Here is a 27,016-nt window from a genome sequence, read left to right as displayed (position 1 = left end):
TGGAATCTATGTGTTTCAGGGAACCCGTTTCATTCTTTTTTAGGTTGAGTTCGAATTTGGGTCCTGAGTTGTCTGATGCACTTTTATTATTATCATGTCTTTCTATTTCAAATATAGTGGACGGTTCTTGGCCATCTGGCTGCATCGCCCTTGGTCAGTTTATTGGCTTTGATGTAAATCATGTCCCAGAAAATTTCTGACAAAGAATTGGCCAGTTGTAGTGTTCTTCACAGGAAATATTGTATTTTTCTTTGTTCCATATAAAACAGGTACTTTGATTGATTGAGAGGTTAACAAGCTGTCGAAGAAGACCTGAACGCCTCATTCTTCCTGTCGATGAGGTACTGAGCTGGTGACCTGTGCGATCTACCTTTTAGAGTCATGAACCTCTGCATCTTAACTCAGTTTTTCTTCTTTTTTTTTATTTAATAAGATAATAAATTAGGCTCTTATCTGATTCAATATTGAAAACATGCTGAAGAATAAGTAAGACAATGAAACCTACCCGATTAATTTCAATGAAATTGTATGGCTCCAACAAATCACAACATGGCCGTCGGCAATGGAAAATGGCTGTTGTTTGCGTTAATAAAGAATGGTTGGAATGGTCTGTATGCACGCGGTCGCATTGGGGGATGGGGGAAGTAAGCCTGTGCATGGACATATTAAAACATAGCCATGCCATGTGGGCCTTCCTGTGACGTCTTTCTGTGGCCTTTATTACATAATTGATTCTTTTAATTTGGTTGACCTGAGTAGTTCACCATTATTAGCGATTCGATCGAGGACAAGTGAGATACAAGAAGCAAGGCCGCTGCAACTGACGATGGCCGCCACCTCTTCTTCATCGACACCATCACCGTCCACGTTTCCGTTCGAGTATCACGTCTTCCTGAGCTTCTGTGGAGAGGACACAAGGAGGGGATTCACCGACCATCTCTACCAAGAACTCAGCCGAAGCGGCATTCATGCATTTCGGGACAGCGAGGGGTTGGAGAAGGGCAAGAACATAGAGGAACTGTTTGGGGTGATCGAGAGGTCGGAGATATTCATACCAATCCTCTCCAACAACTATGCACACTCCACATGGTGTCTTAAGGAAATCGAGAAGATCGTGAGGGTAGTTGGGGAGGGGGAAAACGTGAGGATTCTTCCTGTTTTCCACAAAATTGAGCCCAAACATGTGCGACACCAGACAGGACCATTTGGAGCTGCTTTTAAAATGCATAGAAAGAGCAGACAGGTGGAGGTGCAGACATTGAATGAGTGGAGGGAGGCGTTGAGGAAAGTAGCAGATCGTTCTGGCTACGAAAGTGAGAAAATGTTTGATGGGTATGACACGCTCCAGTCCTCAAACTCTTTTTCTAGTTCCCAGTGATTTAAATTTCCTATTATGCTTCTGTATTGTTAATCTGAGGCAAATCCAAACGTGTCGATCATGAATTCGATTATCCTCTTATGGATCAAAACTTTTAACAAAAAAATCATGTTTAGTTTTGTGTTAAAAGAATGATATTCAAACATTAAAATCCATAGATTTAATTTCAATAATTTGAACAGCCATTCAGACTAGCTATATTATTAACTTTCAGAGCTCTGTGCTATGAACTAGAAATTACAAAACAGAACCAAGAAATTAGAGAAAGAAAGAATGGTAAGAGATACGTCGAGAGAGTTCTGTTTTTTTTTTGGTAGTCTCAACTCTGCTACAGTGCTGCTGGTTAGTTAAATGACAACAGACAGGAATTTTTTTACTGAACCTAATTATAGTTTCAAAATTTCAACAGGAACCAAAATATAATTTTCCAAAAATTTTAAGATAGGCTAATTGACAATTACATATATAACGATCATTTTTTCCAGCGTCTACCGCATGCTTTTCTGCCTCTCCTCTAAACTTGATCCCTAAACTTGATCGAAACCTGTTGAACCACTCCCTTTTTTTACTGTTACAATATTTTTCAGACATGAGGCGCCGCTTGTTAACCTGATTGCTCAGAGAGTTGTACGAGAATTAAAGATTTGTCAACGGAAGGTAGCTGAACATCCGGTTGGAGTTGAATCACGGGCTCAGGATATCATCAAGAAATTGCAATTCGACTCTAAAGATGCAAAAATGGTGGGAATCCGTGGAATGGGAGGACTTGGCAAGACGACAGTTGCCAGTGCTATCTACAACAAAATTTACAGATGGTTTGAATCCCATTGCTTCATTGAAGGCATCAGGGAAGAATATCCCATCGGACAAAAAGGGCTTGTCGGCTTACAAAGAGAATTGGTGTCTAAAATGTCCCGAGTACACAAGGAAATATCGCATACCAGTGAAGGAACTGCTATGCTTCGAAGCATTTATGGGAATAAGAGGGTCTTGATTGTTCTTGATGATGTTGATAGTGTAGAGCAAGTTCGAGCAGTGGCTGAAAAACAGGAATGGTTCCATCCAGGCAGCAGAGTCATTATCACTACAAGGGATGAGGGAGTAATCAATGCTCTTCATGATTGGGAAAAACATAAGATATCCGTGCCGCTAATGCAGCTGGATGAAAATGAATCTCTCGAACTTTTCAGTTGGCATGCTTTTACAGCGAACTCTCCAGCTGATGGATATGAAGAGCTATCCTTGGAAATAGTTAGGGCCCTCGATGGTTTACCATTTGCTATTGAAACCTTTGCATCATCTTTGTATAATAACAAAGACAGAAAAGATTGGAATGAAACAATAAACACGTTGAGGGGAACACTTCTTGATGACGGGATTTACCAGAGGCTAAAACCAAGCTACGACCGTCTACGCAATAGGGATGAAAGATCCATTTTCCTTGATGCTGCGTGCTTCTTCAGTGGAATTGATGAAAAAGCTGCACGTTATACATGGGAAGCTTGTGGCTTTTCCTCCAGGCTTTCATTGAAAGCTCTTCTTGACAAATCTCTCATAAAAATAAATCATGATGGCAAATTGGAGATGCATCATCTCCTGCGAGAAACGGGCAGGCGTATTGTTGAAGAAGAACCTGGGAGAGGACCGGAACATCGCAGTAGGCTGTGGAAGCAACAAGAAATAATGAATGTGCTAGAAGAGCGAACGGTAACATCTTCTTGGTTTTCTTTCACCTCCTTTTTATTTTTTAATGGAAATGCAAAAGCAAGTGCAAAGAAATAATGGATGTGCTAGAGCAGCAAAAGGTAACGTTGTTCTACTTGTAATTAATTTTCTTCTGTTTGTGTTTTCTTCATATGCACTTAACATAAATGCAAGAACAAGTGAAATTTGAAATATATTTGCTTTTGTCATGAATATGGTTGTGTTTTATCCCGAAAGGTTTTTCATGGGAACTAGTTGGGAATTTTCTTTTGTCAGAACATTTGGGAATTTAAGCAATTAGAAAATATGAACAAATAATAGAAAAATATAAAGATCAGGGTTTCCACTAATCTTCTCCAAATACTCAGTCAAAAATTTAAAATATTTGACCATACGAATATAGAAACATGAATGTATGCACACACAAATTATGTAAGGATTTTGTTTTTGGATCGAAATGTGGACTTATTTATTATCATCGAGATAAATACATAGGAATTGATAAATAACTTTTCGCATGGTATATGAATGCATAAACTACGATTGTGTCGACACACAGACACATGGTCTGGAATATGTGTAGGATCTACAGCCTTTTTAACTTTTAGAACATATTAGAAAATTGCGATTTTATTAAAATAAGCGATGAAAAACTTTAAGTAATACTGTAATGCAGAACTTTCGAGACGGGTTTCTATGTGGTGAGACATTAATGGTCCAAATGGTGGTATCAGAATTGATGGAACTGTACCATGAAAGTTAAATTTTATAAAAAATTCCATCTCCCAACAAACCGGAACTTTTGTGTTGGGTTTTTGTAAAATCTTTCTCTCTCCTTTCTCACATTTTGAAAATTTTTTACTATTGATAAGGGAACAAATATAATTGAAGGGATCAGCCTCAGTGATGATAAGAAGGAGATGATTACTGTGAAAGCTTCTGGTTTTGCCTCGATGAACAAACTTAGATTGCTCATGATCAACGGTGTTCACTTAAAGGGTGGATATATGACGATGCCTCAACATATCAAGTGGTTGCAGTGGCATGGATGCCCCCTGAAATCCCTTCCACGAGATTTTCATCTCAACGACGTTGCCGCCCTGGATCTATCATATAGCGACATTACTGAAGTGCAGGGCGGCAACAAGGTCGGTAACCCACTAAATGGAAACCATATATTGTGTTTCTTATGTCACTGCTAGCCTTACAAATGATAAAATGAGAACTCTCTCCATCTCTTTTCTTTGCGTCAGGATTTAGCAGGCATCAGAGAACGGCTTACTTTAAGAAGAAAGCTAACTGAAACTGGTTTTCAAAGTCTAAAATTTCTGGACCTGACTGCCTGCAATCAGTTAAAAGTTACTCCTGATATATCTGCATTCCCTGGCTTAGAGAAATTGGTGCTGGATTGCTGTGATAATCTGGTCAAGGTTCATGACTCTATAGCAAATCTCAAGAACTTGAAAGTATTGAGTATGAGTAGCTGCAGAAAGTTGACGGAGCTGCCTGACTGTATATCACACTTGACTTCGCTCAAATTGCTGAACCTTGAGAACTGCCTTAGCATCGAAAGACTGCCCGATTCATTGTTAAAGAAGATTGCATGGTGAAAAGACGTGTTGTATTCATTTGGTCGAGATTCAACACATTCAGTAAGAGTGTGTGCAGTTTTATTAACTGGGTGGTGTTATACTTGCAGTATTTAAAACTCTTGTTATATATCGTTGTCTTGTAAAGTGTTTTCTTGTTTTCATAGAGCATCAGGGCACGTCAACTGCAACCAAGGCTGCCGACTTCTGCAGCAAACTCCCCTCTCCATCTTCTCATCTTGCTTCTCATAGTTGATCGGCTTTGGACATTGACAACCAACATGGTTTCAAAACAGCCCTGGATTCCGAAAGAATGGCTTGGGAAACCATTGTTTCTCCAGCGAAGTGCATTTTCTTTGTGTCAGATCATATTCTCTCCTTTGACAATCGCATTCCTTCAACTTTGCATATTTATCCTTGAAATCTTAAAGACTTTCCTCAAACCGAAGTTCTAAGATCATAGTATTCCTGTTCTAGACGTCAACTTCTGATTCTGAAACGTTGGTCATTCTGAAATCATATTGCTTGCTCTAGATGTCATCTTTTTATTATTATTCAACTCTACATTAGATCTTGTTTCAAACAGGACAGGACATCAGGTTGGGCCGAACCGATAAGAACTCGACCTTGGGCCAGCTGCAGACCATGCATGGAGCGCGGGCCTGACCCAAATACCTGGAACCAGGGCCAAGGCCACAATTATATATATATATATATATATATATATATATATATATATATATATATATATATATATATATATATAACATGAACATCCATGTTTGTAAAAAAAATAGTATTATAAATAAGTTATCAGCCCCATTCTCAGTGTCAGTTCGACCTGACTTGACAACTTATTGGCTGGCTGAATGCCCAATTTTAGTACCTGGGCCCAGGCCCGATTAGGATGTTGATAGTAGAATGAAACATTATTACCTACAGAATTTTTGAACCTACACTAAACTTTTAGTAATTTTTGGCACATAAAGAATACCATTTACGTACAAGTTTGGAGAAATAATGGAAGATAACAATATGCAAACCTGATCCATCACTAATCTTTACTGCATCTTCACCATATTCATATTCAGTACGAATAGATAAATTGTTAATGTAGTTGGTGATGTGGTGGGATACCAATTATCATCCCCTACTGCTGGTTGTAAGAGTTTTCAGTTGGAGAGTGATAGGCTTGAGGACTCAATCCGGAGTTAGATCATTTTTCTTTGAGAAGATTGGTATATGAATAGCAATTTTTAGCCACATGCCAAGATTTTTTACATATTTGATAGGTCGATCTTTCTTTTCCTTCAAAATTCTTGTTTTTATTTTGATCATTATTTCTCCCTTTTCCTCTATAGTTTTGATGCCTACCATAATTGATTTTTGTCACAACTTTAGAAGATGAAGTCAAAGACTCAACTTGTCTTCATTCTTCTTTTGGTTTGCCTCTTAATAAAGAGGAGACGATGGAGCTCATTCAAGGTTACAACCTCTTTTCTAGTCTCCATGCTAGTTCTAAAGGTTGCATACTATCAAGGTAAACCTTTAAGAATGTAGAGAACCAAGTCATCCTCATCAACTGGTTTTGATGTTGTAGCTAATTGTTTGCTATCATCTTGACCTTATAAACGTATGTCTCCATGCTTAAAATCTCTTTTTTGAGGTCATGTAACTAGACTTCAATTGCATAATCCTAGACCTAGAATGAGCGGCGTATGATCACTTGAGATTTCACACTTAGCAGAAGAATTCTACCCTACGATATGAGTGAGAATGCTTTCTTAGTATAATTTGATCCAGCTTAACGACAGCTGATCTAGGGGTGGGCACTGGGCTGGGCCGCCGTCGGGGGCCCGGTACGGCATGGGTTCGGGTCAAAAAAACCGGCCCAGCCCGATGGTTCAGCTGGGGTTGGCCCAGGCCGACCTATTAATACTTAAAAAATGTTTTTTTGTTTGTTTAATTTAATAATATATATTTTATTATTAAATTATATTTTATATTAAAAATTTATTTTATAATTAAAAAAAATTATTGTAATCAGGCCGGGTTAGGCCCAGGTGCGAGCCTGAGTTTTAGGCCCGTCAGGCTGTCTCGGCCCGGCCCGATGCCCACCCTTAAGCTGATCCTATCTAAGCCATTGAACATAGTCTTGATTGATTACGGTACTACATCTATCCACATAAATGGGTGGCACAGGTTTAGAGCCATCAATAAACCTCATTCAATCACAAGATACCAAGATGGGAACAAATTGAGATTTCCCATATCAACTAACTTTCTGCTTTAAGCTTGATACTTAAGAAATGCTGTAAATTTGTTGGGGTATTGCATGAGTGGCGAAGTGAAAATCCTATCAGAACTTGTATTGACTGAAGATCTTAAATTTTTTAATATCGGTGCTGGAGAAGCCACCATGGCTATCAGTTTCTTGATAGTTGAAATAAACGCTGAAACAAGGGCTGAAGTTGGCTATGATACCATAAAAGAGAGAAGAAAGAGCAGAACCAAATGTGACTTACATCCACGAGAGATCATCTCCGAATTCTATTTCTTCATCCTCCTTCATACATTAGACATTAGTATTTATCAAGGTTCCATTTGAACTGTTGTAAACAGATTTCTTTAATATTTTGTTTTCATCAGTTTCTTTAATTTGAAGGATTCTTGTTATTGGCTGGAGACGTTGTCATTCCATTTTGTTTATTGCCTTCAATTCTTTTACCCACTGAGCTGCTTGCCATCTTCTTTGTTCTCATTGTTGAGCCTTTTTTGGGAGAGTCATGACCTAATGACTTTCCTTAAGAATGAGAAAGACATAATTGAAAGGGTTTCTGTAAGTCATAACTGAAAGAGTTTCAGTTATGACTTCTCATACCTTCTTTCAATCTAATATCAGCATCCCAACCGGGCATTATCTTGAAATTATCAAAGTTTTGAATAAAAAAGTATAAATCAGTTGTTGCATTTCATATTACATCTTCTGATCTATTTCATCAAATTGGAGGGGTCATCTTTCAACAAAAAAAAAGGACAGCTTATGTGCTTAAAAGCAGACACAGCTCCAATTGTTTTCTTTTTGGGTGCTGCCTACACAAGGCAAACAAGCCTTGCACATTCTCTTTGTTTCATTTTCTTTTTTCCCTTGAACCTCCTTCATAGATTCCTCCAACTCTAAATTTTTCATTTTCCTAAGCCATTTTATGTTTGAGAAATTGAATAACTTTAATTTCTTAACCTAGAAGAAGCAAATAATTTCTTATGCCACCAGTCTTCCCAAAATTTAACCTTCACAAGGAAAAGATGAGAATGGGATGGTTTACAAGGTACGTCAGCAATCATGACAAAGAAGCATGGAGAAGAGGGATAGTGTCTTCTCACGTATATTACATCCACATTTTCTAAGGGGCGCGCTTGTCTTTTGATGCATCCAAATTAATTCTTAGTGTAGCTTTGGAGAATGAGATAAACATTTGGCATATAGATAGGCTCATTAATCTAGGAGTCATTTGTTAAGAAGTTGGACTCACATAATTTTTTTTCACATAAAAATGTTAATAATGATGTTGGAAATGAAAAGTGTTCTAATTGTCAGTTATGTAAGAGTAATATACTTCCATTTTCAGCTACTAATAGAAGAGCTTTGAGTTTATTTAAAATTTTTTGTTATGATGCATGCAAGACCTCCTCCAATTCCTTTTGCTTCTGGAAGCAGGTAGTCTGGTACTATCTCATTTTTGTTAACAAATATGAAGTTAAAAATACTCTGCTAGGAATATCTGATCGCAACGATTCAAAGAATTCAGAGAACTAAATCCTATATTGATCAGAACCCTGCTCGAAAAATTGAGTTGCACGGAACTGAAGTGTCTGGAACTAGATGATCCTTGGTGAATTTACAGATTTGTAAGTGAACTCAAAGAGAAAGAATGAATTGAAACTAAAGTCTGAAATACTTAAATTAAGTATTGAAGAATATGATCTTAGCTCATAGCAAGTTGACATGTTCAGGATTGCGAGAATTATGGTTCACATGTCTCTCTCTCTCTCCCGATGTTGAGAAATAACAGTTTCTCCCTGCCCGCATCCCCTGACTTGGTCCTACCCACATCTTGCTCTTCCACTTAAATAACGCGGTAAAATAAAAGAGCGGGTCCAGTGAGACGGGTTAGCTTCATCCGCCACGACCCTTTCCCGAAGCGGATAGACAACTTTCTTGTCGTGTAGCCATCGTTCTACTTTATCTTAGTCTTGCTTGAGTGTTACGGCTGGGTTTTGGGCAAAGATGGAGACGTTGGATTGAGGAATTTGCTAGGAAGGCGGAAGTGCTTCACATTGGTTTTGGGGTTTTGGGCAAAGATGGAGCCGTTGGATGGAGGGATTTTGTTACCAAGGCGGAACTGATGGTCTGTATTAATGCACAATGTGGGCGCCCCATTCCCCATGCAAAGGTTTCTCGTTGGCAAGTCAATGTGTTTTATGCGTGGCACATTTGGATGATGCGAAACAACGACTTCTTTAAAAGCCAAGTGCAGAATTTTGAAGTTTTACTTTTCAATCTTCGAGCGGACATCACAACCATTGTAAAGGTCTCGTCACTTTTGCATCTGTTTGTCTGCATCATTGAAATTTTAAATTTCATTGTAAAACTAGGTTTGGTTACCACTAGCATTTTTAAAATTAAGAAGAGGTTGGATGAGGTGCTATCAAGCTCCCGCAAGTAAAGGATAATATAAATTTATTCAATAAGATTTATTAATAAGCATTTTCTATTGTAGGCCAAAAAAAAATCATATGGCTTGAAGGACCACACACCTATATATAAAAATAAATGTACAATACTAACAATGGGCTGACTTAAAAACTTGTAGTACATCATTAATGACTTTCTTGTCCATAGCACCCTTAGAAACACTTGGCTTGTGGTTGAGTGGGTCAAGCCAGTGCAAGTCTATACAAAGTGGAGCTGGTCCTGGTTCGATGTCATTGACCCTTAACTTTATACCCATTGGGTACTCGATGACTTTCTTGTTAATTTTAAAAAATGCAAGTGGCAACGAAACCAAGTTTTTTAATGAAATTTAAAATTTCAATTTATTTATTTGGTTGTTTTCATTTCTCAGTTTCTCTTACAAAAGTAGGTTTTATCAAAATTGGATTTTCTTTCAACCTAAATTTATTGGTAACCAAACCATTTCAAAAACATAGTTCTGAAGGCCCACGGCACCTTAGTCTAACTTAGTTTTATGGAAGCTTGGTTCAATAAAAACTATATTTTGAGTGAGTTCTGAATATTGCGGTTGTTTGTCTAGGTGACATTTCTGAAACCTGGCTTCTTGTGAGTCATTTGATTAAGACTACTAGGTTTTTCAATCCTTTCTACAAGACCAGGTTTTTTAAAATTAGGTTTTTTTTCAAACTCGATTTTGATTATACTTAAACACTCCAAAAACTTAGTTACATAATCAAAACCAGATTTAGCCTTCAAAAACTAGTTTTAGGCAGTGGTATAGCCACATTGTGGCTGGTGTGTGCAGTTGTCCACACCAGCCTCTTAAAAGTTTTTTATTTTTAAATAGAACTCTTAAATATTTATTCTTTTATATATATATATATATATATATATATATATATATATATATATATATATATATATATATATATATATATATATATATCCCACCAAATTTGAGTTTGTTTAAACAAATGCCCCTCCAGCCACATTTTCGGACTCCACCGCTGGTTTTAGGTAATCTAAATCTCCTCTTCGTTTTGTTTCTTATTTTTTTGTTTGATAGTGACAATAAGTTTGATTCTCCTTCAAGTTAATATAAAATAAAAGATGTCTCATCTCATGCTTTTAATTTGGTTAATTTAGAGAGTGAGTTGTATGCATGAGGGTGGTGCATGCAAACCCCAAAACAGAAGGTAAGAGTTGGGGAATTTTAAGGATTTTTCAAAAAAATGGTCGTGCAACATATATGCACCCCAAAAAAGAAGGTAAGAGTTGGGGAATTTTAAGGATTTTTCAAAAAAATATCTGTTTCTAAACTTTTTCAGTTCAACTTGTAGAACTGTACCACAATGGAAACTATTTTTATATCAATAAACAAAGGTTGAAACCAACAAGCATTGAATGGCATGAAAAAATGAAAAACACTGCAAGTTTTTTTTTTTTCATTTTCCATGACGGTGGACGTATTAAAATTTTCATGTTTAAGTAACATGGGAATATTAGAAAGGGGAGAGTTCCAGGCTTTGCCTTGAAATCAATCCATGCCATGTGGGCTTTCCTATGTACACATAACATATATATGTGCATTCAAAAAATATTAACAGAGTAAGGTATTTTAGAATTTTTTTTAAAAAAAAATGCACTTTTAACTTTTTCATTAATGCTTTCAAAATTATAATGAAGGGTATTATAGTCATTAAACACCTTCATTTATAACTATTTTAACTTTCCTTTTGACCATGTGACCTTGGGTGACGGACTTGGATGCACGCAACAAATATACAATTAAGAAAAAAAAAAGATGTATGGTGTATTTTTTAAAAATTTATAAAAGTATATATATTTTAGACTTCACATTTTTGTTGTTCATTTTTTGTCTTTCTAAACTTTTTTTCATTTGTTACTTTATTTAAGATATTTTGGTCATTATGCCCTTCTAGATAATTTTTTTATGGTTTAAGATGTGTCTTTGACATTTCTAGGCGAGTTCATTGGCATTGCTAGGCGAAAAGATTGAACGACGGAGAAGCAACGCCGCTGCAACGAACCATGGCCAGGGCCTTTTCATCGGCACAGCTGTTCGAGTATGACGTTTTCCTGAGCTTCCGGCAAATAGACACGGGCAAGACATTTGCCGACCATCTCTACCACGCTCTCCGCCAAAGCGGCGTCCGAGTATTTCGAGACAGCAAGGTTTTGGAGGAACGCAAGGAGATCGGCAGGCTCTTTGACGTGATCGAGAGGTCGCGGATCTTCGTAGTCGTCTTTTCTTTGAACTATGCACGCTCCACTTGGTGTCTCACAGAGAATGAAAAGATCGTGTGGGTAGCGAGGACGGGAGAAGCTGGGAGGCTAATCCTTCCTGTTTTCTATAGAATTGATCCAACCGATGTGTGCCAGCAGACGGAACCGTTCACAGGCGCCGTCCTGGAGCACGAGAAAGATATGGGGGTGAACGACGAGACGGTGAAGGAATGGAGGGAGGCTTTGAGGAAGGCATCAAAGTTTCCTGGTTATGAAAGTGAGAAAATACCAGACAGGCATGAACTCCACTTCCCACACTCTTTTCTAACTTGGCTGCCATTCAAAATTCATATCATGCTTCTGGGTTGTTAATTATTTGACGCAAATCGACTGCTTCGACGCTTATAGCGCCTTGCTACCTGCCAGAGACTAAAAATTACGTGAGGCACACAGGCGAGTGACTCTAAGTCCCTCAACCAAATAATTCTTCTGACTCCGCTACTGACATAAAAGCCATAAATTTGATTTCAATCATTTGAATTTCCTTTTTAACCAATTGGGTATCCACATGAATGAGATGAAATTGATAAACACAACCATGTGTACATGGATGTGTTTCATATGGAGGTACTCAACTATTCGGGTAAAGTAGTCCAGTTCCCCTCCAAATGAACTATGATTGGGGATGTAATTGTATTCTATGTAATCGGATTGTGGTTCAGAGTCAGATTCAAACCTTATAATTAAAAACCAAAATCGGATCTGACCAGCACTACGGCTAATATGATATGAAGTTTATATTTAAGCGGGTTGGATATTATGGAATACGCAATCGCAATATTTGCTTACACAAGAATTTCGAAACCAATTGCACGTAGACTTGCACATTTGAAAACCGAAGAACCAACTTATCTGTGTTAAGTTCAATCTTATAACATGAAGAGCATAGACGCCAACACTCTAAAGTCTTACCAAGTTTCTAATATGCGTTAGAAAATTACGTGTACATCGACATTGCGTGAAGCCATGAAGCAGAAATTTTTTAGTCATAAAAGTTAGATAGTTGCAAAGATATTCTTAAAATTTATTTGTGATTAAAGAAACGTGAAGTACCAAGGACATTGGGCGAGCATGGCCGAGGGTCATCGTAGTACTGACGGCTGATGCCAATTATTACACGAGAAAATCATTATGTTCTTTATCAACATGGTGACCAAATCGATATGTAGCAGCCGAATTCCTAATTCTTATATATCCTTTTTTTGCTGAATTAATTTTCAGACTGGAGGCAACGCTAGTTGACATGATTGTTCAGAGGATCCTAAAAGAATTAGATAAAGCTCCACCAAATGTAGGCGAGTATCTTGTTGGAATCAAGTCGCGGGCAAACGATATCATCAAGAATTTGAAAATCGACTCTTACGATGGCGCAAGAATGGTGGGAATCCAAGGAGTGGGAGGCCTTGGCAAGACAACAGTTGCGAAGGCTGTCTACAACAAAATTTACAGATGGTTTGAATCCTGTTGCTTCATTGATAGCATTGGGGGAGAATATTCTCACGGAACAGAAGGACTCGTCGGCTTGCAAAGAAAATTGGTGTCTGAAATGTCTGAAATTGGAGTACAGAATAACATATCTAATGCCAGTGAAGGAACTGCTATACTTCAGAAGATTTTGCAGAAGAAGAGGGTACTGATTTTTCTTGATGACGTTGATAGTATAGAGCAAATTCAAGCAATGGTTGGAAAACAGGAATGGTTCCATCCAGGCAGCAGAGTCATTATCACTACAAGGGATGAGGGAGTGCTCGATGCTCTTCCTGATTGGGAAAAACATAAGATCTCCATGCCGCTAATACAGCTGGATGAAAATGAAGCTCTCGAACTTTTCAGTTGGTATGCTTTTAGAGAAAACTCCCCAGCTGATGGATATGAAGAGCTATCCTTGGGAATAGTTAGGGCCCTCCATGGTTGGCCATTAGCTATTAGAACCGTGGCATCAACTCTGACTGATAACAAAGATTCAAACGATTGGCATAGAATACTAAACGCCATGAGGGGGCTTGGTCATAGTTGGATTTATCGCCGACTTAGTAATAACTGGATTTACCGAGGACTTCGTCGTGACTGGCTTTACCGGAGACTTGGTGATTACTGGATTTACCGGACGCTAAAAATGAGCTATGACCGTTTGAGTAGCAGAGATCAGAAATCCATCTTCCTTGATGTTGCCTGCTTCTTAAGTGGAATTGATCAAGAAACTGCCATTTTCATATGGGATGCTTGTGGATTTTCGTCAAGACTTTCAGTTGAAGCTCTTACTCGCAAATCTCTAATAAAAATCGTTAATGGCAAATTGGAGATGCACGACACTTTGCGAGAACTGGGCATGCACATTGTTTTAAATGAACCTGGAAGCGGACGCGAGACGCGGAGTAGGTTGTGGACCCAAGAAGCAATGATGCATGTGCTACGGCTGCAAAAGGTAACATTACCTTCTTGGTTTTCTTTCATTTCTTTCTTCTGCGTGAGTAAATAGAAACGCGGGAGGAAGTCATTCTTTTACATCGTGACAAAGGGGAAGTACGAATGAGGTAGCTAAAGAATTTAGGCGTTTGAGAAAGGGACATGTAAGAGTGATGTAAGGCGACGCAGAATGGCAAACAATAATCATAAATTATGAGTTTTGTGAGCTCAATTAATCCTTCAGTTTTCCTACGTTTCGGTGAATCCATTCACGCGGATGCAAATACACATATATGTACACACAAATACATCCAAACTATGAACTTCTTTATCGGCGTCAGGAGTAATAGGAATCCATCAAGTAACATTTGGAAGAACATGTGAACGCAGCATAAAATGCTACTGAGGCATACAGCATGCATCAGGGCTAATTGAATAGGATGCAAGAAATTACGTAACATGTTATAACTTCTTTAACTTAAAATATATATATATATATATTGAAAATAATGTGATGATTTTACTAAAATAAGCAATTCACAAGTTTCAGCAGTACTGTAATTGTTGTTGATCAAAACTTACAAAGCCGGTATCCTATGTGGTGAGGAAGTAATGATCTTAGAAACTAAGCCAGAGTAAATGATCTTTCTTTCTCTCTCTCTTTCTGGAAGTTGTGGTTCATTTCAGCTTGGTGGCACATTTGAAAGAAACGCAACAACATGGTCTTTGGGGCACCTTCTCTCTGCCGGATTCTGTGGCTCGTCTTGTGTAAGGGATGTACATTTTGTCATTCAATTATGGCACCGTTCTCTGTCTGCAGCTGAGTGAATGTGTCACTCCATCTTTCTACTCTCTTTTCACCCCTCTTATTTCATTTTAATGTGCAATGTATTGTATATTTTGTTTTTTGGTTCTGATTTTGCGGATTGCTCTTGTATCTAGGGGACTTCTTGTTCTTGAATTTTGTTATAATTCTCATTTCATGGGTGCTCTTTCTCTCTCTCTCTTTCTCTCTCTCCTTCCCTCCCTTTATGCATTCTGAAGAATTTTGTTTTTCACAAGGGAGCAAGAAATATAGAAGGAATCAGCCTTACTCTTTTTTCACTCATCTTATTTCGTTTTACTGTGCATTGTATTGTATATTTTGTTTTTTGGTTCTGATTTTGCGGATTGCTCCTTTATTTAGGGGATTTCTTGTTCCTGAATTTTGTTATAATTTTCATTTTATCGGCTATCTCTCTCTCTCTCTTTCCCTCCCTTTATGCATTCTGAAAAATTTTGTTTTTCACAAGGGAGCAAGAAATATAGAAGGAATCAGCCTTACTTACCCAAGGCGGAGAGAAAATGGCCATGCCTTAAGATTCCCCATCAATGTTGTGGATTTTGCCTGGATGGACAGTCTTAGATTGCTCGTGATCAATCATGTTGACTTATCTGGTCAATGCAAAAGGATGCCTAGAGGTATCAAGTGGCTGCAGTGGCAAGGGTGCCCGCTGAAATTTCTTTCATCTGATTTTTATTTCAAGGAAGTCGCTGCTATGGATCTGTCATATAGCAAGTTAACTGGAGTGCAAACAAAGCAAGCGCTGTCTTCGAGCAGTGCGGTCAGTTCCTCCATTTGATAGATTTCATTTAGTTTCTTATGTCCCTGCTGGTCTTGCAGAAGATGAAGAAATAGCTACTGATTCTCTCTTTATCTCTTTTCTTTGTGTCAGGGTTTAGGCATTGCGAGATGGCTTACTGGACAAAGAAAAGCAACAAAAACGGCCTTTCGAAGCCTAAAATTTCTTGATCTCACCGCCTGCAATGAGTTAACCGAAACTCCCAATCTGTCTGTATTCCCTGGCTTGGAGAAATTGGTGCTGGATCGCTGTGATAATTTGCTTAAGGTCCATGATTCTATTGCAAATCCCAAGAGGTTGGCGGTATTGAGTATGAGCAGCTGCGGAAAGCTGAAGGAGCTCCCTGACTGTATGTCATCCTTGGCTTCACTCAAACGGCTAATCCTTGCAAACTGCTCTAGCTTGGAAAGCCTGCCCGACCGCATTGTTCAATTGATAGCCCTTGAGGAACTTGACGTTTCCAATTGCAGTAGCTTGAATAAACTGCCAGATTCAGTATTGAGGGAATTGACATTGAAAAAGCTTCAGATTATTGGGTTCCCTAATTTGGAGCCCGTTGGTAACCCTGCATCCGGAATATACCGCTTGCATGAGTCAAATCATTCAACCAAGGACCAATATGCAATGAAGCACCTAGATGACCGGCATTTAAAATACCTTTATTTTTCCGGAACAGGGATACAGAAGTTGCCGATCTCCATTTCTCTCCAGAAAAATCTTCACTTGTTGCATCTAAATAACTGCCAACTGCTAGCAGAAGTACCAGAATGGATTGCAGACTTATGCCTTCTGGAAGAACTTTCACTCTCTAACTGCCCATTGATCACAGGAATGCCTCACACCATAGCCTCACTAGAGTACCTCCGGTATCTGAACCTTTCACGTTGTAATAGAATTCAAGCTTTACCTGATTGCATCGGAGATCTTGGATCACTCATTGAGCTTCTCTTGGAAAACGTATCATTGATGGAACTGCCAGAGTCTGTGGTATTTCTGAGGAAGCTAGAGATCTTACATCTTGGTTCTTGCAAGAAACTTGAGAGATTGCCTTCTTCCATTGGAAATTTAGAAAACCTGACTCAGCTTCTCCTTCATGGCACTAATATCAAGGAGATACCAAGTTCAATAACATCGTTACAAAAGCTGGAATTGTTGTCGGTAACAGGATGCAAGAGACTCAAACACTTGCCAGTTGGACTAAGTGAAGACTTGCTTCTCCTATGAGGCAAATCACAAGTAGAAATATGAAGGAATCATTGACAAGAAGAAAGTCTGAGACGATTCAGAACATACTTGTGCCTCTTGTTCTTATAATGGGCAGGTTCCGCCACGGACCCTCCTTTACCACAAATATGGGTTACTGACAATTGGTTAAGTGATTTTTTGTATTGTGCCAGTTATTATGTTATTTGATTAATTTAAATTTGTGACCTTGTATTGATTTGGTTACTGACAATTGGTTAAGTGATTTTTTGTTGAGTTTGTTATTGAATATTGTTTTGAGACACTGGAAGTCTGCCGGATTGTCTCATTAAATTTTAAGATATTAATGCATCATTTGTATCCAGCTAATATCTGAAATTGGTATAAGATTCACGTCGAAGGCCCCGTATTTTCTTACATAAAATTATTTGAACTCATTCATGAACATGCTTGTGATTCGCTTACGACGTGAAGAGTCACGTACTTGTTTGATTAATCAAAGGCTATATCAAATATTGGAAGTTTTGCTTTAAAGCAACGTAGTAAACCAAATCTGATCCACAGGAAATGTTCTTGGATATGGTGCATGTCTAAAGAGCCTTTTTGCTGAAAGAATTAGACATAAATGTAAAGAGTCATCACCAACTCTCTTGGAAGAGTAGAGAAGACTCAAGCAATTCGTGAACCTCCCCTTAAGTCGGTGACTAATAATAAAAAAAAAGGAGAGAAAATAAAAGTGGTGGAACCTTCGGCACCGACTTGTCCTCCCTATAAATAGGAGTGACTAGCCATTTTGTAAAGCATCAAAAAATCAAGTGAGTGGTGAGTGAGCAAGAGTTTAGCTCGTGTGTTCATTTCGTGAGCTCAAGTGTGGGGGTTTCAAGTGTGAGCTCAAGTGCAAAGGAGTTGGGTACTTCGTGATAGTTCACTACGTGAGTTTGTTTGAGGTGAGTTCTTGTACTTCACTTTTGTAAATTCTATCTTGACAAATAATGCAAGTATATTATTTAAGTATACTTGGTGCATTTACGTCATCATTTGTTGAGATCACTTTGTGAACTTTGTTGGTCTGGTGATTAAGCTTTTATTAAGTAAGTTTTGTCAAGTTTATTATTAAGAATTATTTTGGACGTCGAGACTCTCTCGATTGTTCTCCACATAAATTCATGTTTGGATCTAAGGTATATCTAGGGCCCACTTTTTCACCTACAATTGGTATCAGAGCAAGGTTAAGTCTAAGGGCTTGTTTAGTAGTGAGATTAATTGGGCTAATTATATTCTAAAATTATGACGACATTAGCAGTTGCATTAAATAATATTAAAAAACTTAACAATAGCAATTATAGCAATTGAAAATCTTGCATGGAGTCCTATTTTTTAGGACATGAATTATTGGATATAGTATTGGGATCAAATACAAATTTTCCTGTCGATAAGGAAGCTAAGAAGAAATGGATGATCAAAGCAAGGAAAACTCTATTTGCAATTAAGGTATCAATTGAGAACCCCCTCAGTAGATCCTGCTACAGTAGTAGATGGGAAGGCATGGATGACAGTTAAAAACCTTGAATGTCGGTCCTTTGCTCAGACCAAAATGGCTGGTCCAGCCGATGAGGCCAACAGATTTTCAGCCCTTCACAGTTTGCCCGAGAAGGAGAAGAGTGTTACTGCAGAAGAGGGAGGGACTAGTTATGAGCGGATCACTAAGCACAAGAATGAAACCGGTGGAGCAGGCCAAGGGGATACCTACGCAGGGCAAGGAGACTCACGTTGTAGTGGTGGAACATGATAGATTAGGTAATAAAGTGGATGCTCCCTCTGAATCTAAGATGACGGCTAGCGCAAGCAGCATTCAAGCCCAGTAGAGTGTGGATTCTGTGGCCATAGATGAGGCTCATGATCAACCATCTAGTGTCATGATGTCTCACCGGAAGAGCCCAATGGAGAAGAAACGCCAATTGAAAAGCAAAACTACTAGCTCTTTTAAGAAGAGGTTCAGCAGTCTTCCTCAGCCAGAGAAGATCCTGACTGGTTTAATGATTTCTTGCACAGACACAGACCTACTAAGTCCTCAGACTATGGACCACTCTAGCTTCAGTGCAGCTGAAGCCAGAGCCTCCTCAGCTGCTGAAGATCCAGGGGACCAGGAAATGAGTGTACCTTTACCTAAAGAAGATGATAAAACCCAAATAGATGGAAAGGAAAATAGCCCTAACAGAGAAGACCTGGAAGGGTGTAGTAGTGTATGCCACCACCCTATGGAGACGCGAATAGGTTCCTCTCTTGGAACGCTTGTGCGCTGGCCGGTGTCACTGGCCAACATGATCTATAGCTTATTTTTCAGCATGCTAACCCAGACATTGTTGTCCTCATAGATACAAAATTGAATGAGACAGCCTTGGAAAAGCTCAGTTTCAAGTTTCCCAGATATCATTCTATTTCTAACATTCATCTCAATGGACAGTGGGCTAGGATTTGGTTATTGTGGGATGCAGACAAGATGCAGGTGCAAACTTTGAAAGTGCAAGTTCATTGGATCTCTATCGTGGTTAAGCACCAAAGCTCTGGTAGAATTTTTCAGCTTTAGGGGTGTATCTCCATCCGGATTTTCGTATTCGGAGGCTCCAGTATGATGAGCTTAGCACAGAGCTTTCTATCATAAGTAAGTTGAATGTTTGCTTGGGAGATTTCAATTCGGTAAGGAACATGTCGCAGAAATCAGGTAGACCCCCAGCCCTGTGACTGTTCATTCTTTTCAATAATTTCATTACGACCAATCAGTTCGTTGAAATTCTTGATCCCTGTGTTAAATTTTCCTGGTCTAACAATAGATCGGGGCCCGATAATGTGCAGAGTCTGATTGACCATTGCTTTGTCTCTCAAGACTGTTGGGATTGCCGTGACTGGCTTTTCAGTCTCTCTGCATTCTGCCTCGCACCTCTTCTGACCATAGCCCTATTATTATGGAGGGTGTGAGGAATCACATCTTTACCTGTGGCAAATCAGTCTTTCGTTACTTCACCTATTGGGAACAATTCCCCCAGTGTAGACGCCTTATTGTAGGCTGTTGGGCTCAACAGGCTATTGGTTGCCATGGTTAGATTGGTTTCTAAACTTCAACTTGTTAGAAATAAGCTTCGGGTTTGGTCTAAGCAAGGTCCAAATGACCTAGACAATTATTGGTAGACTTCGACTGCAAGTGGAAGAGGCCTAAAAGCATGTGGAAGAGGGTGATCTGGTAGCTAGCTCTCGTGAGTTGAAGCTTCGCCTCACTCTCCTAAAGCTTATCAAGATGGATGAGGAGCGTTTAAGACAAAAGGCTCGTGTGAGGTGGATGAGAGAAGGCGACACTAATTCCAAATTTTTCCATGCTATTGCTAAAGGCAGACAAAGGAGAAACCATCTCCGCATGAACATGGATGGCGATAGAGTGGTTACGGAGATGAATGATATTTTTGCTTCTTGCACTAGATATTTCAAAGACATGTTGACTGATGAATGTTGGCACTGGACTCATTCCTTCTAATGCTTCTCCAGGTCCGTTGGTGACTGCAGAAGAAAATGAGTATTTGGTTAGTCCTATTCGCGATGAGGAAATTCAGTGGGCTGTTTTCACTGCGAATAAGGATTCAGCCACTGGGCTAGACGGATTTAACAATCAATTTTCTCAATCGTTTTGGTCCATTATTGGACCCAATGTGAGCCTCGCTATTAAGGAATTCTTTCGATCCAGTCGCATAGTTAAGGGGATCAATAAAACTCACATTGTTCTTCTACTCAAAGAAGAGGGAGCCAGCAACATGGACAAGTTCTGCCCTATCTCTCTATGCAATAGCATCCTCAAATTCCTCATTCGTATCATGGTCTTACGGATGAGACCTATTCTGTGTTGTATTTTTTATCGAAATCAATCAACTTTTTTGATGGGCCATAGCATTCAAGATAGCTTTCTTTTGAGCCAGGAGGTGGTCCATTCCCTTGCCCATAGTAAGTCTAAGGCATCATGTATCAAAATCGATCTTAGCAAGGCTTATGACAGAGTGAATTGGCAAGTTTTGGAGAATGGACTTAAGTTTTTTGGCTTTTGTTCTAACTGGATTAGGCGGATTATGACTGTAGTTTTTACTGTGTCCTCCTCGCTTCTCATTAACGGCAGGGAAGGTTTCTAGTTTTACACCAAAAGGGGGCTGAGGCAGAGAAATCCCTTGTCCCCCTACCTGTTCATCGTTACGATGGAAGTACTTAGCCGCAGCTTTCCGACCTATTTGCAAGTGGGAAGGATCCGGGCACCCAAGGTTAGTTGTTTAAGTTCTATCCACTCATCCTTTTATGTTGATGATGTTCTTCATTTCATTGAAGGAAAATAAAAGTGTTTTCTAGGCCTTAGAGATTGTCTCGCTGAGTTTGAGGTGACTTCGGGTCTCAAAGTTAATCCCAACAAGACATCTATTTTCTTTTTCAACTTTTCGGAGTTGGAATGTAGCAGACTTTGTACTATTACGGGTTGGAGAAGAGACAATTTTCCAGTCATACATTTGGGCTTGCCTCTCCAAATCTAGGTCATCTCTGCAAGCCAATGTGAATATCTTCTGATTAAAGTTAATCAGAAGCTTGCTGGCTGGAAACAGAAGCTACTCTCTTATGCCGGTAGGCTTTGCCTGGTTAAACATGTCTTGTCGTCTATCCCTAACTATTGGATGATGGTCGTATGAATTCCCTTATCTATTTGCCATAAACTTTATAGGTTGTGTTCGGGTTTTATATGGGGGGACGACATGGAGGCAAAAGGGTCGCACCTTATCAGTTGGGCGACTCTTTGTAAGCCTAAGGTGGAGGGTGGAGTTGGACTTTGGCATATGGCGGACGTTAATAGGGTCAACTTCTTTTTACTTGGGGTCAAAGAAATCACACAGGATTCTCTTTGGACTGATCTTGTCAAGGTCAAATATTTAGCTAAGAAAAGTTTGTGGCATTATAAACTCAGCGGGAGTGAATCCTTTTTATGGAAGAGGGTGATCAAATGTTGGCAGTTTATTGAATCACAAGTTCATTGGAGAGTCTATAATGGTTCTAGAGTCAAGTTTTGGCGTGACCGGTGGAATGGTGTTATCATCGCTAACATGATTGCACATGCTCATTGGCCCCTTGTTCTAGACACCATAAACTGCTCTATTAAGGAGGTTCTTGCTGATCAGCAAACCTATGTCCAACTGTTTTTTTATTCTATGAACATTTCACTACAACTTCCTGTCCTTGAGGATAACCGGCAGGACATACTAGAATCGATGGACTATGGCAACCGTCCACTGTCACGATACCTTATTTGGGATGTGTTGCGTGCTAGCAGTACCGTTCAACCTTGGAGGAATTCCATTTGGAAAGTTGGACCCCTCTCCGTGCTACATGGACAACCTACTTGGCAGTTGAAGGTCGCCTCCATGTTGATGCTAGAGCCCAAAAGCGGGGTCTTCAACTTGCTTCCAAATGTTATATATGCAATAATGCTCAAGAAGATATTAACCATGTTTTCCTTCATTGCATGGAAATCAAAAGCCTGTGGGAGTTGGTTATAAGGAAGTTTGGGCAGAGTAAGTTCCAGCCTACAACTGTTAAGGAAGCTCTTGTTTAGTGGACATTTCACAAATTTAAAAATAAGTTCCTTTTCAAGTGCTGGAAGAATTTGTTGCACATTATCCTTTGACATATATGGAAATAGCGCAATAGCTGCAAACATGAGGGAAATCACGTTATGAAATTTAGTGGTAAGGCGCTATGGAGTTATTGCACTGATTTCATCATATCTAGAGACTGGAAGCATAATGATAGGCAAGCTATCCAAACATGGTTAGAGGTAGGGCTATCTTGGGGCTGTTGGAGGTGGGAAAATGGAACTGTCTACAATATCCACATTGTAGTGCAACTTAACAAGGACAATAGGGATGTGTCTGTTTTAGTGAGAGAGGGTAGTGGGCGTTTTATTTTTGGCATCGCTTGTTAGAGTGATGGCAGCAGAGCTACTGATGAAGGAAGCCTCCTCCTGCTCTGCCTACGAGCAGTTCAAGAAATAGATAGGTTTGATGGCATCGTTAATGTAATTTGTAACAACAGTAGTTTCATTAGTCATTGCTGCAAGTGCTTGAGAAACAATTCTATTCAGTAGGTTTTGGGTGATTCCGATAGTCGAGTGCAAAACAAGCTGGTCTTTATCAGAGATGACCCAGCGCCTGAGGTGTTTCATTTGCCTAAAAGGATGGACATAACTATTACCAGCAAAGTTTGGCATCGGCCTCCCCCAAACTGGAGGCCATATGAGGACATTTTGTAAAGTGTAGGATTGCTCTGATCCTAATTTTTGTTGTATATACTCTCACCATTTTTTGTTAATAAATTCTGGGGCAAACCCCCAGCATCAGTTCTCCGGAATTAAGAATGATTTATTAGAGCATATATGTGATGCTAAGACTCCCAAAGAAGTAGGAGATGCTTTTGCAATGCTATGTTCTCGACCTAATGATGTCAACTTACAACCGTTAGAAAATGAGTTAGCTACATTAATTTAGGGAAACATGTTGATAGCAGAATATTTTATAAAGGTTAAAAATATTTTCAGGGAGATTTCTCAAATTAACCCTGAGTCTAAGATTCACTACGTGAATTTGTTGAGGTGAGTTCTTGTACCTCAATTTTGTAAGTTCTATGTTGACAAATAATGCAAGTATATTATTTAAATATATTTGGTGCATTTATGTCATCATTTGTTGAGATCACTTTGTGAACTAAGTTGGTTTGGTGATTAAGCTTTTATTAAGTAAGTTTTGTCAACTTTATTATTAAGAATTATTTGACGTCGAGACTTTGCCGGCTTTTCTCCACATAAATTCAGGTTTGGATCTAAGTTATATCTAGGGCCCACTTTTTTCGCCTACAATAAACCTCATAAGAAGAGAATTTGAATTAATTCATATGTCCAATCTAATTCAACCTCTGCTCTTTCACTTTGATGCTTGTGTGATCTTAATATTGTTGATACTGAAATCCCATCTGGTTATTTGCCTTCACTTTAATTTAATTTTTTTCTCACAAGAGAAAGAACCATATCAAAGCCTTGTGAAAGTCATTTATTGAATTGAATGGGTGAGGTTAACAAGTTCAAAAAGGATTGCAAATTTATCCCTTCTAGAAGAACTATCACTCTCTAACTGCCCATGGATCACTAGATTGCCTCACACTACTGATTACTGAAGAACCTCAGGCGCTTGAATCTTTTAGGTAGTAATAAGGTTTATGATTACCTGATTCCATCAGTGATCTTGAATCACAGACTGGACTTCTCTTGCAAAACACATTAATGGAAGAATTGCCAGAGGTAGTGGCACGCCTAAGGAAGTTGGAGGTCTTAGATTTGGTTCTTGCAAGAGGATGCAGGAGGCTCAAACACTTGCCGGGTGGACTAAGGAAAGGCTTGCTTCTCTTACATGGAGAATGACAAGCAAAATTATGTCACCTAATTCATGAACGTACTCTGGAAGGAATTGGTATCTGGAGAAAGAATGGCAGGTACTAACTTAATTAATTGACAATATCAGAAGGAAAGTTTGCCTACAAGGAAAGCAACAGACCAGTTTGTTGGTCATGCACTTTAGCATACTTGAGATGAAAAACCAGTTTTGAAGAATGTCACCAAATACAAATGGACTCCTCACAATAGACAGTTGTGGAGATGTACACAGAAATGTCGCAGGAAAAATATATGTAGAAAGTAGGAGAAATTGAGAATGTTAATTTTGCCTCTAGTGATGATGTTCACAAAGATAGTGAGGAGAGAAGTTGATGCAAGATGGAAGCATAATCAAATCATGTAATTGGATCTAGTTAGATTTTTGGTACTTGTTAAACGGATCCAGATCCGCAATCCATCCATTTCTCAGGGATGTGGGTCATTTTGTAACACAATCAAGAAAAAGTTGAAAGAAATGAAGTGTTTTCTTATTTTTCTTCTGTTCTTATTGTTAGTTTGATCATTTGCTTGAGTTTTAGTTAGTTTAAGTTTAGTTTTAGCTTAGACTTGCAGATGGATTAAGATTTCTTTAATCTTGATTCTTCTTGCATCAATTGGTATCAGAGCGAGGCTTTTACCAACATGGAAAACCAAACCTTCTGTTGACCGTAGCAAGGCAGGAATCTGATTTATCTTGTCTAAGAGAAGGAGTTGTTGCTTTTACGAGAAAAGTGGATGGATTGGAAGCCTCTCTCGATAGATTAATGGACAAATTCAGAGAAATGTTCCGTCCGGCTCTGCAGAACATGCAAACCGTTCACGGACTTGCTGTTGCAGACGTTCATTCGGCCATCAGCGCTTCTGACGCTGGAACGAGAAGACGCGAGCTGTCATAGGATCCCTCTGAGAAAGGCGTTGGGGTTTTGGGGGAAATCTAGAATCGTGATTATGCATCAAAGGAGGGGATTTTCGTTGGAGCTCCATCGCTGGTTGGCATACCAAATCCAGTGTCTAGTCTCCCCACTGGAGCTCCCCTGATTTCAACCGGTGGAGATGGAGGACCTACCATGTCTTCTTCCCATTGTCAAGCAGAAGTCCCGATCTTCCTGGGTGTGCTCACCGGTGGGCAGATGATGGCTCCATGTCCAACGAAGGGAGCGACGATGACATCAGGTCCTTCCTGTGCACTGGAAGAGGTGCGGCAAACATCTCCAGTCGTGGAGGTGAAAAGGACGTTGCCTGCAATCCTCCCCAACTGGTAGGGTGAAATTTGGTGGTGCCTCTGTCCATATGGCTGCTGCCCGTCACTTTGCTTTCCGTCGACGTTTGTGGACCTAGGGGGAGTCACCCGCCACCGCCGTTCACCCACCATCGCTCGATTGAACAGGCATCGCCTCTAGCAGAAAATCTTGCCATCGGCATGGGTATTCGGCTGGCAGCGTGGCAGATGCCGGTGGTTTTGTCTCCCAGCGGACGTGGTGTGGGAACCGCAGCCAGCAACGGCGGCAGCTTCACATTTCCACGTCCTGCCTTTGTGAATGTCTTGGTTCCCCTGCCTCTTGAATGGGTGCCGCCCATGGAATCGCCGCCTGCCGGCGGACCGGAGGCAACAGGTAGCCGCTGTCCGCCTCTTCTCCCATTCAGACAAGATGGGGCGGCCGCGGTGGGCGCTGCTCTTCAGCCCTCTGGTTTGCCCCGGTTTGAGGCGGAAAGGGGTAACCATGAGCAGCGCCTCGAGCTGCTGCTCGAGGCACTCGTGGGTTTGGACCAGTTCCTTTTGGCACTGGTTCAAGCCAAACCAGGTTTTGGACCTGGTTCGGGTCCATATCGCTCGATTCATGGGTATAAGAGTTCAGATTTGGATCCAAACCAGTTCTTCCCATCACTTGAGACTGGAATTGAATCAGGTCCCAGGAATGCTCTTAGATCATATCCAAGCCTGTGTTTCTTCTCCAAAGCCACCACCTGAGCCGCCACCTTGATCATCTTCAAGAGAAGTGAGCGGACCACCAACTAGGGGAGTGGTTGGTCCTTTTTGTTCAACAGATCCAGTTTTGGTAGGATGAAAGATTTAAACTCGTCGAGGGTGACTATTCTCCAACTAGAGGAGTCTGATGCAAGATGGAAGCATAATCAAATCATGTAACTTGATCTAGTTAGATTTTTGGTACTCGTTAAATGGATCCATATCCGCAATCCATCCCTTTCTCTGTATAAAGGGACGTGGGTCATTTTGTAACACAGTCAAGAAAAAGTTTGAAGTGTTTTCTTATTTTTCTTTTTGTTAGTTTGATCATTTGCTTGAGTTTTAGTTAGTTTAAGTTTAGTTTTAGCTTAGACTTAAATGCAGTTGGATTAAGATTTCTTTAATCTTGATTCTTCTTGCATCACAAGTTCTGTAAAATCTGCTGATTTTGCGTCCATGGGCAAACTTAGATTGCTCTTGATCAATCATGTAAAAGGGCTTCAAGGAAGTTGCTGCTCTGGGTATGTCGTATAGCAACATTATTCAACTGTGAAACAAGCGAGAGTTATCTTCGAGCACCAAGGTCAGTTCCCCCATCAAACGGAATC

General features: G+C 39.6%; 2 protein-coding genes across 2 annotated transcripts; both read left to right on the top strand.

Moving 5' to 3' along the window:
• The first annotated feature begins 786 nt into the window (after nt 1-786).
• Nucleotides 787-4,758, top strand: LOC116247251 (disease resistance protein RUN1-like). The gene is made up of 4 exons (XM_031619298.1): nt 787-1,332; nt 1,966-3,085; nt 3,955-4,230; nt 4,336-4,758. The coding sequence occupies exons 1-4, from the start codon at nt 827-829 to the stop codon at nt 4,690-4,692; spliced, it is 2,259 nt and encodes a 752-aa protein (XP_031475158.1). The 5' UTR covers nt 787-826; the 3' UTR covers nt 4,693-4,758.
• A 6,700-nt stretch (nt 4,759-11,458) lies between these two features.
• Nucleotides 11,459-17,132, top strand: LOC116247250 (disease resistance protein RUN1-like). Its single transcript, XM_031619297.2, has 4 exons — nt 11,459-11,949; nt 12,935-14,138; nt 15,412-15,723; nt 15,835-17,132. Exons 1-4 carry the CDS (start codon nt 11,459-11,461, stop codon nt 16,963-16,965), a joined length of 3,138 nt encoding a protein of 1,045 aa, XP_031475157.2. The 3' UTR covers nt 16,966-17,132.
• The last annotated feature ends 9,884 nt before the right edge of the window (nt 17,133-27,016 follow it).

The sequence above is a fragment of the Nymphaea colorata genome, chromosome 2 (assembly GCF_008831285.2).
Source record: "Nymphaea colorata isolate Beijing-Zhang1983 chromosome 2, ASM883128v2, whole genome shotgun sequence".
In the NCBI taxonomy this organism is placed as follows: domain Eukaryota; kingdom Viridiplantae; phylum Streptophyta; class Magnoliopsida; order Nymphaeales; family Nymphaeaceae; genus Nymphaea; species Nymphaea colorata.
The sequence above is the reverse complement of the archived record's forward strand: the minus strand, read 5'-3'. Positions and strand labels throughout refer to the sequence as shown.

What these genes read in the sequence shown, in the direction of transcription:
- LOC116247251 (XM_031619298.1), top strand. Translation starts at nt 827, where the DNA reads ATGGCCGCCACCTCTTCTTCATCGACACCATCACCGTCCACGTTTCCG. An exon ending in AGTGAGAAAATGTTTGATGG is followed by an intron (nt 1,333 to 1,965) that starts GTATGACACGCT and finishes AATATTTTTCAG; the next exon opens with ACATGAGGCGCCGCTTGTTA. An exon ending in AAGTGCAGGGCGGCAACAAG is followed by an intron (nt 4,231 to 4,335) that starts GTCGGTAACCCA and finishes TCTTTGCGTCAG; the next exon opens with GATTTAGCAGGCATCAGAGA.
- LOC116247250 (XM_031619297.2), top strand. Translation starts at nt 11,459, where the DNA reads ATGGCCAGGGCCTTTTCATCGGCACAGCTGTTCGAGTATGACGTTTTC. An exon ending in AGTGAGAAAATACCAGACAG is followed by an intron (nt 11,950 to 12,934) that starts GCATGAACTCCA and finishes ATTAATTTTCAG; the next exon opens with ACTGGAGGCAACGCTAGTTG. An exon ending in CGCTGTCTTCGAGCAGTGCG is followed by an intron (nt 15,724 to 15,834) that starts GTCAGTTCCTCC and finishes TCTTTGTGTCAG; the next exon opens with GGTTTAGGCATTGCGAGATG.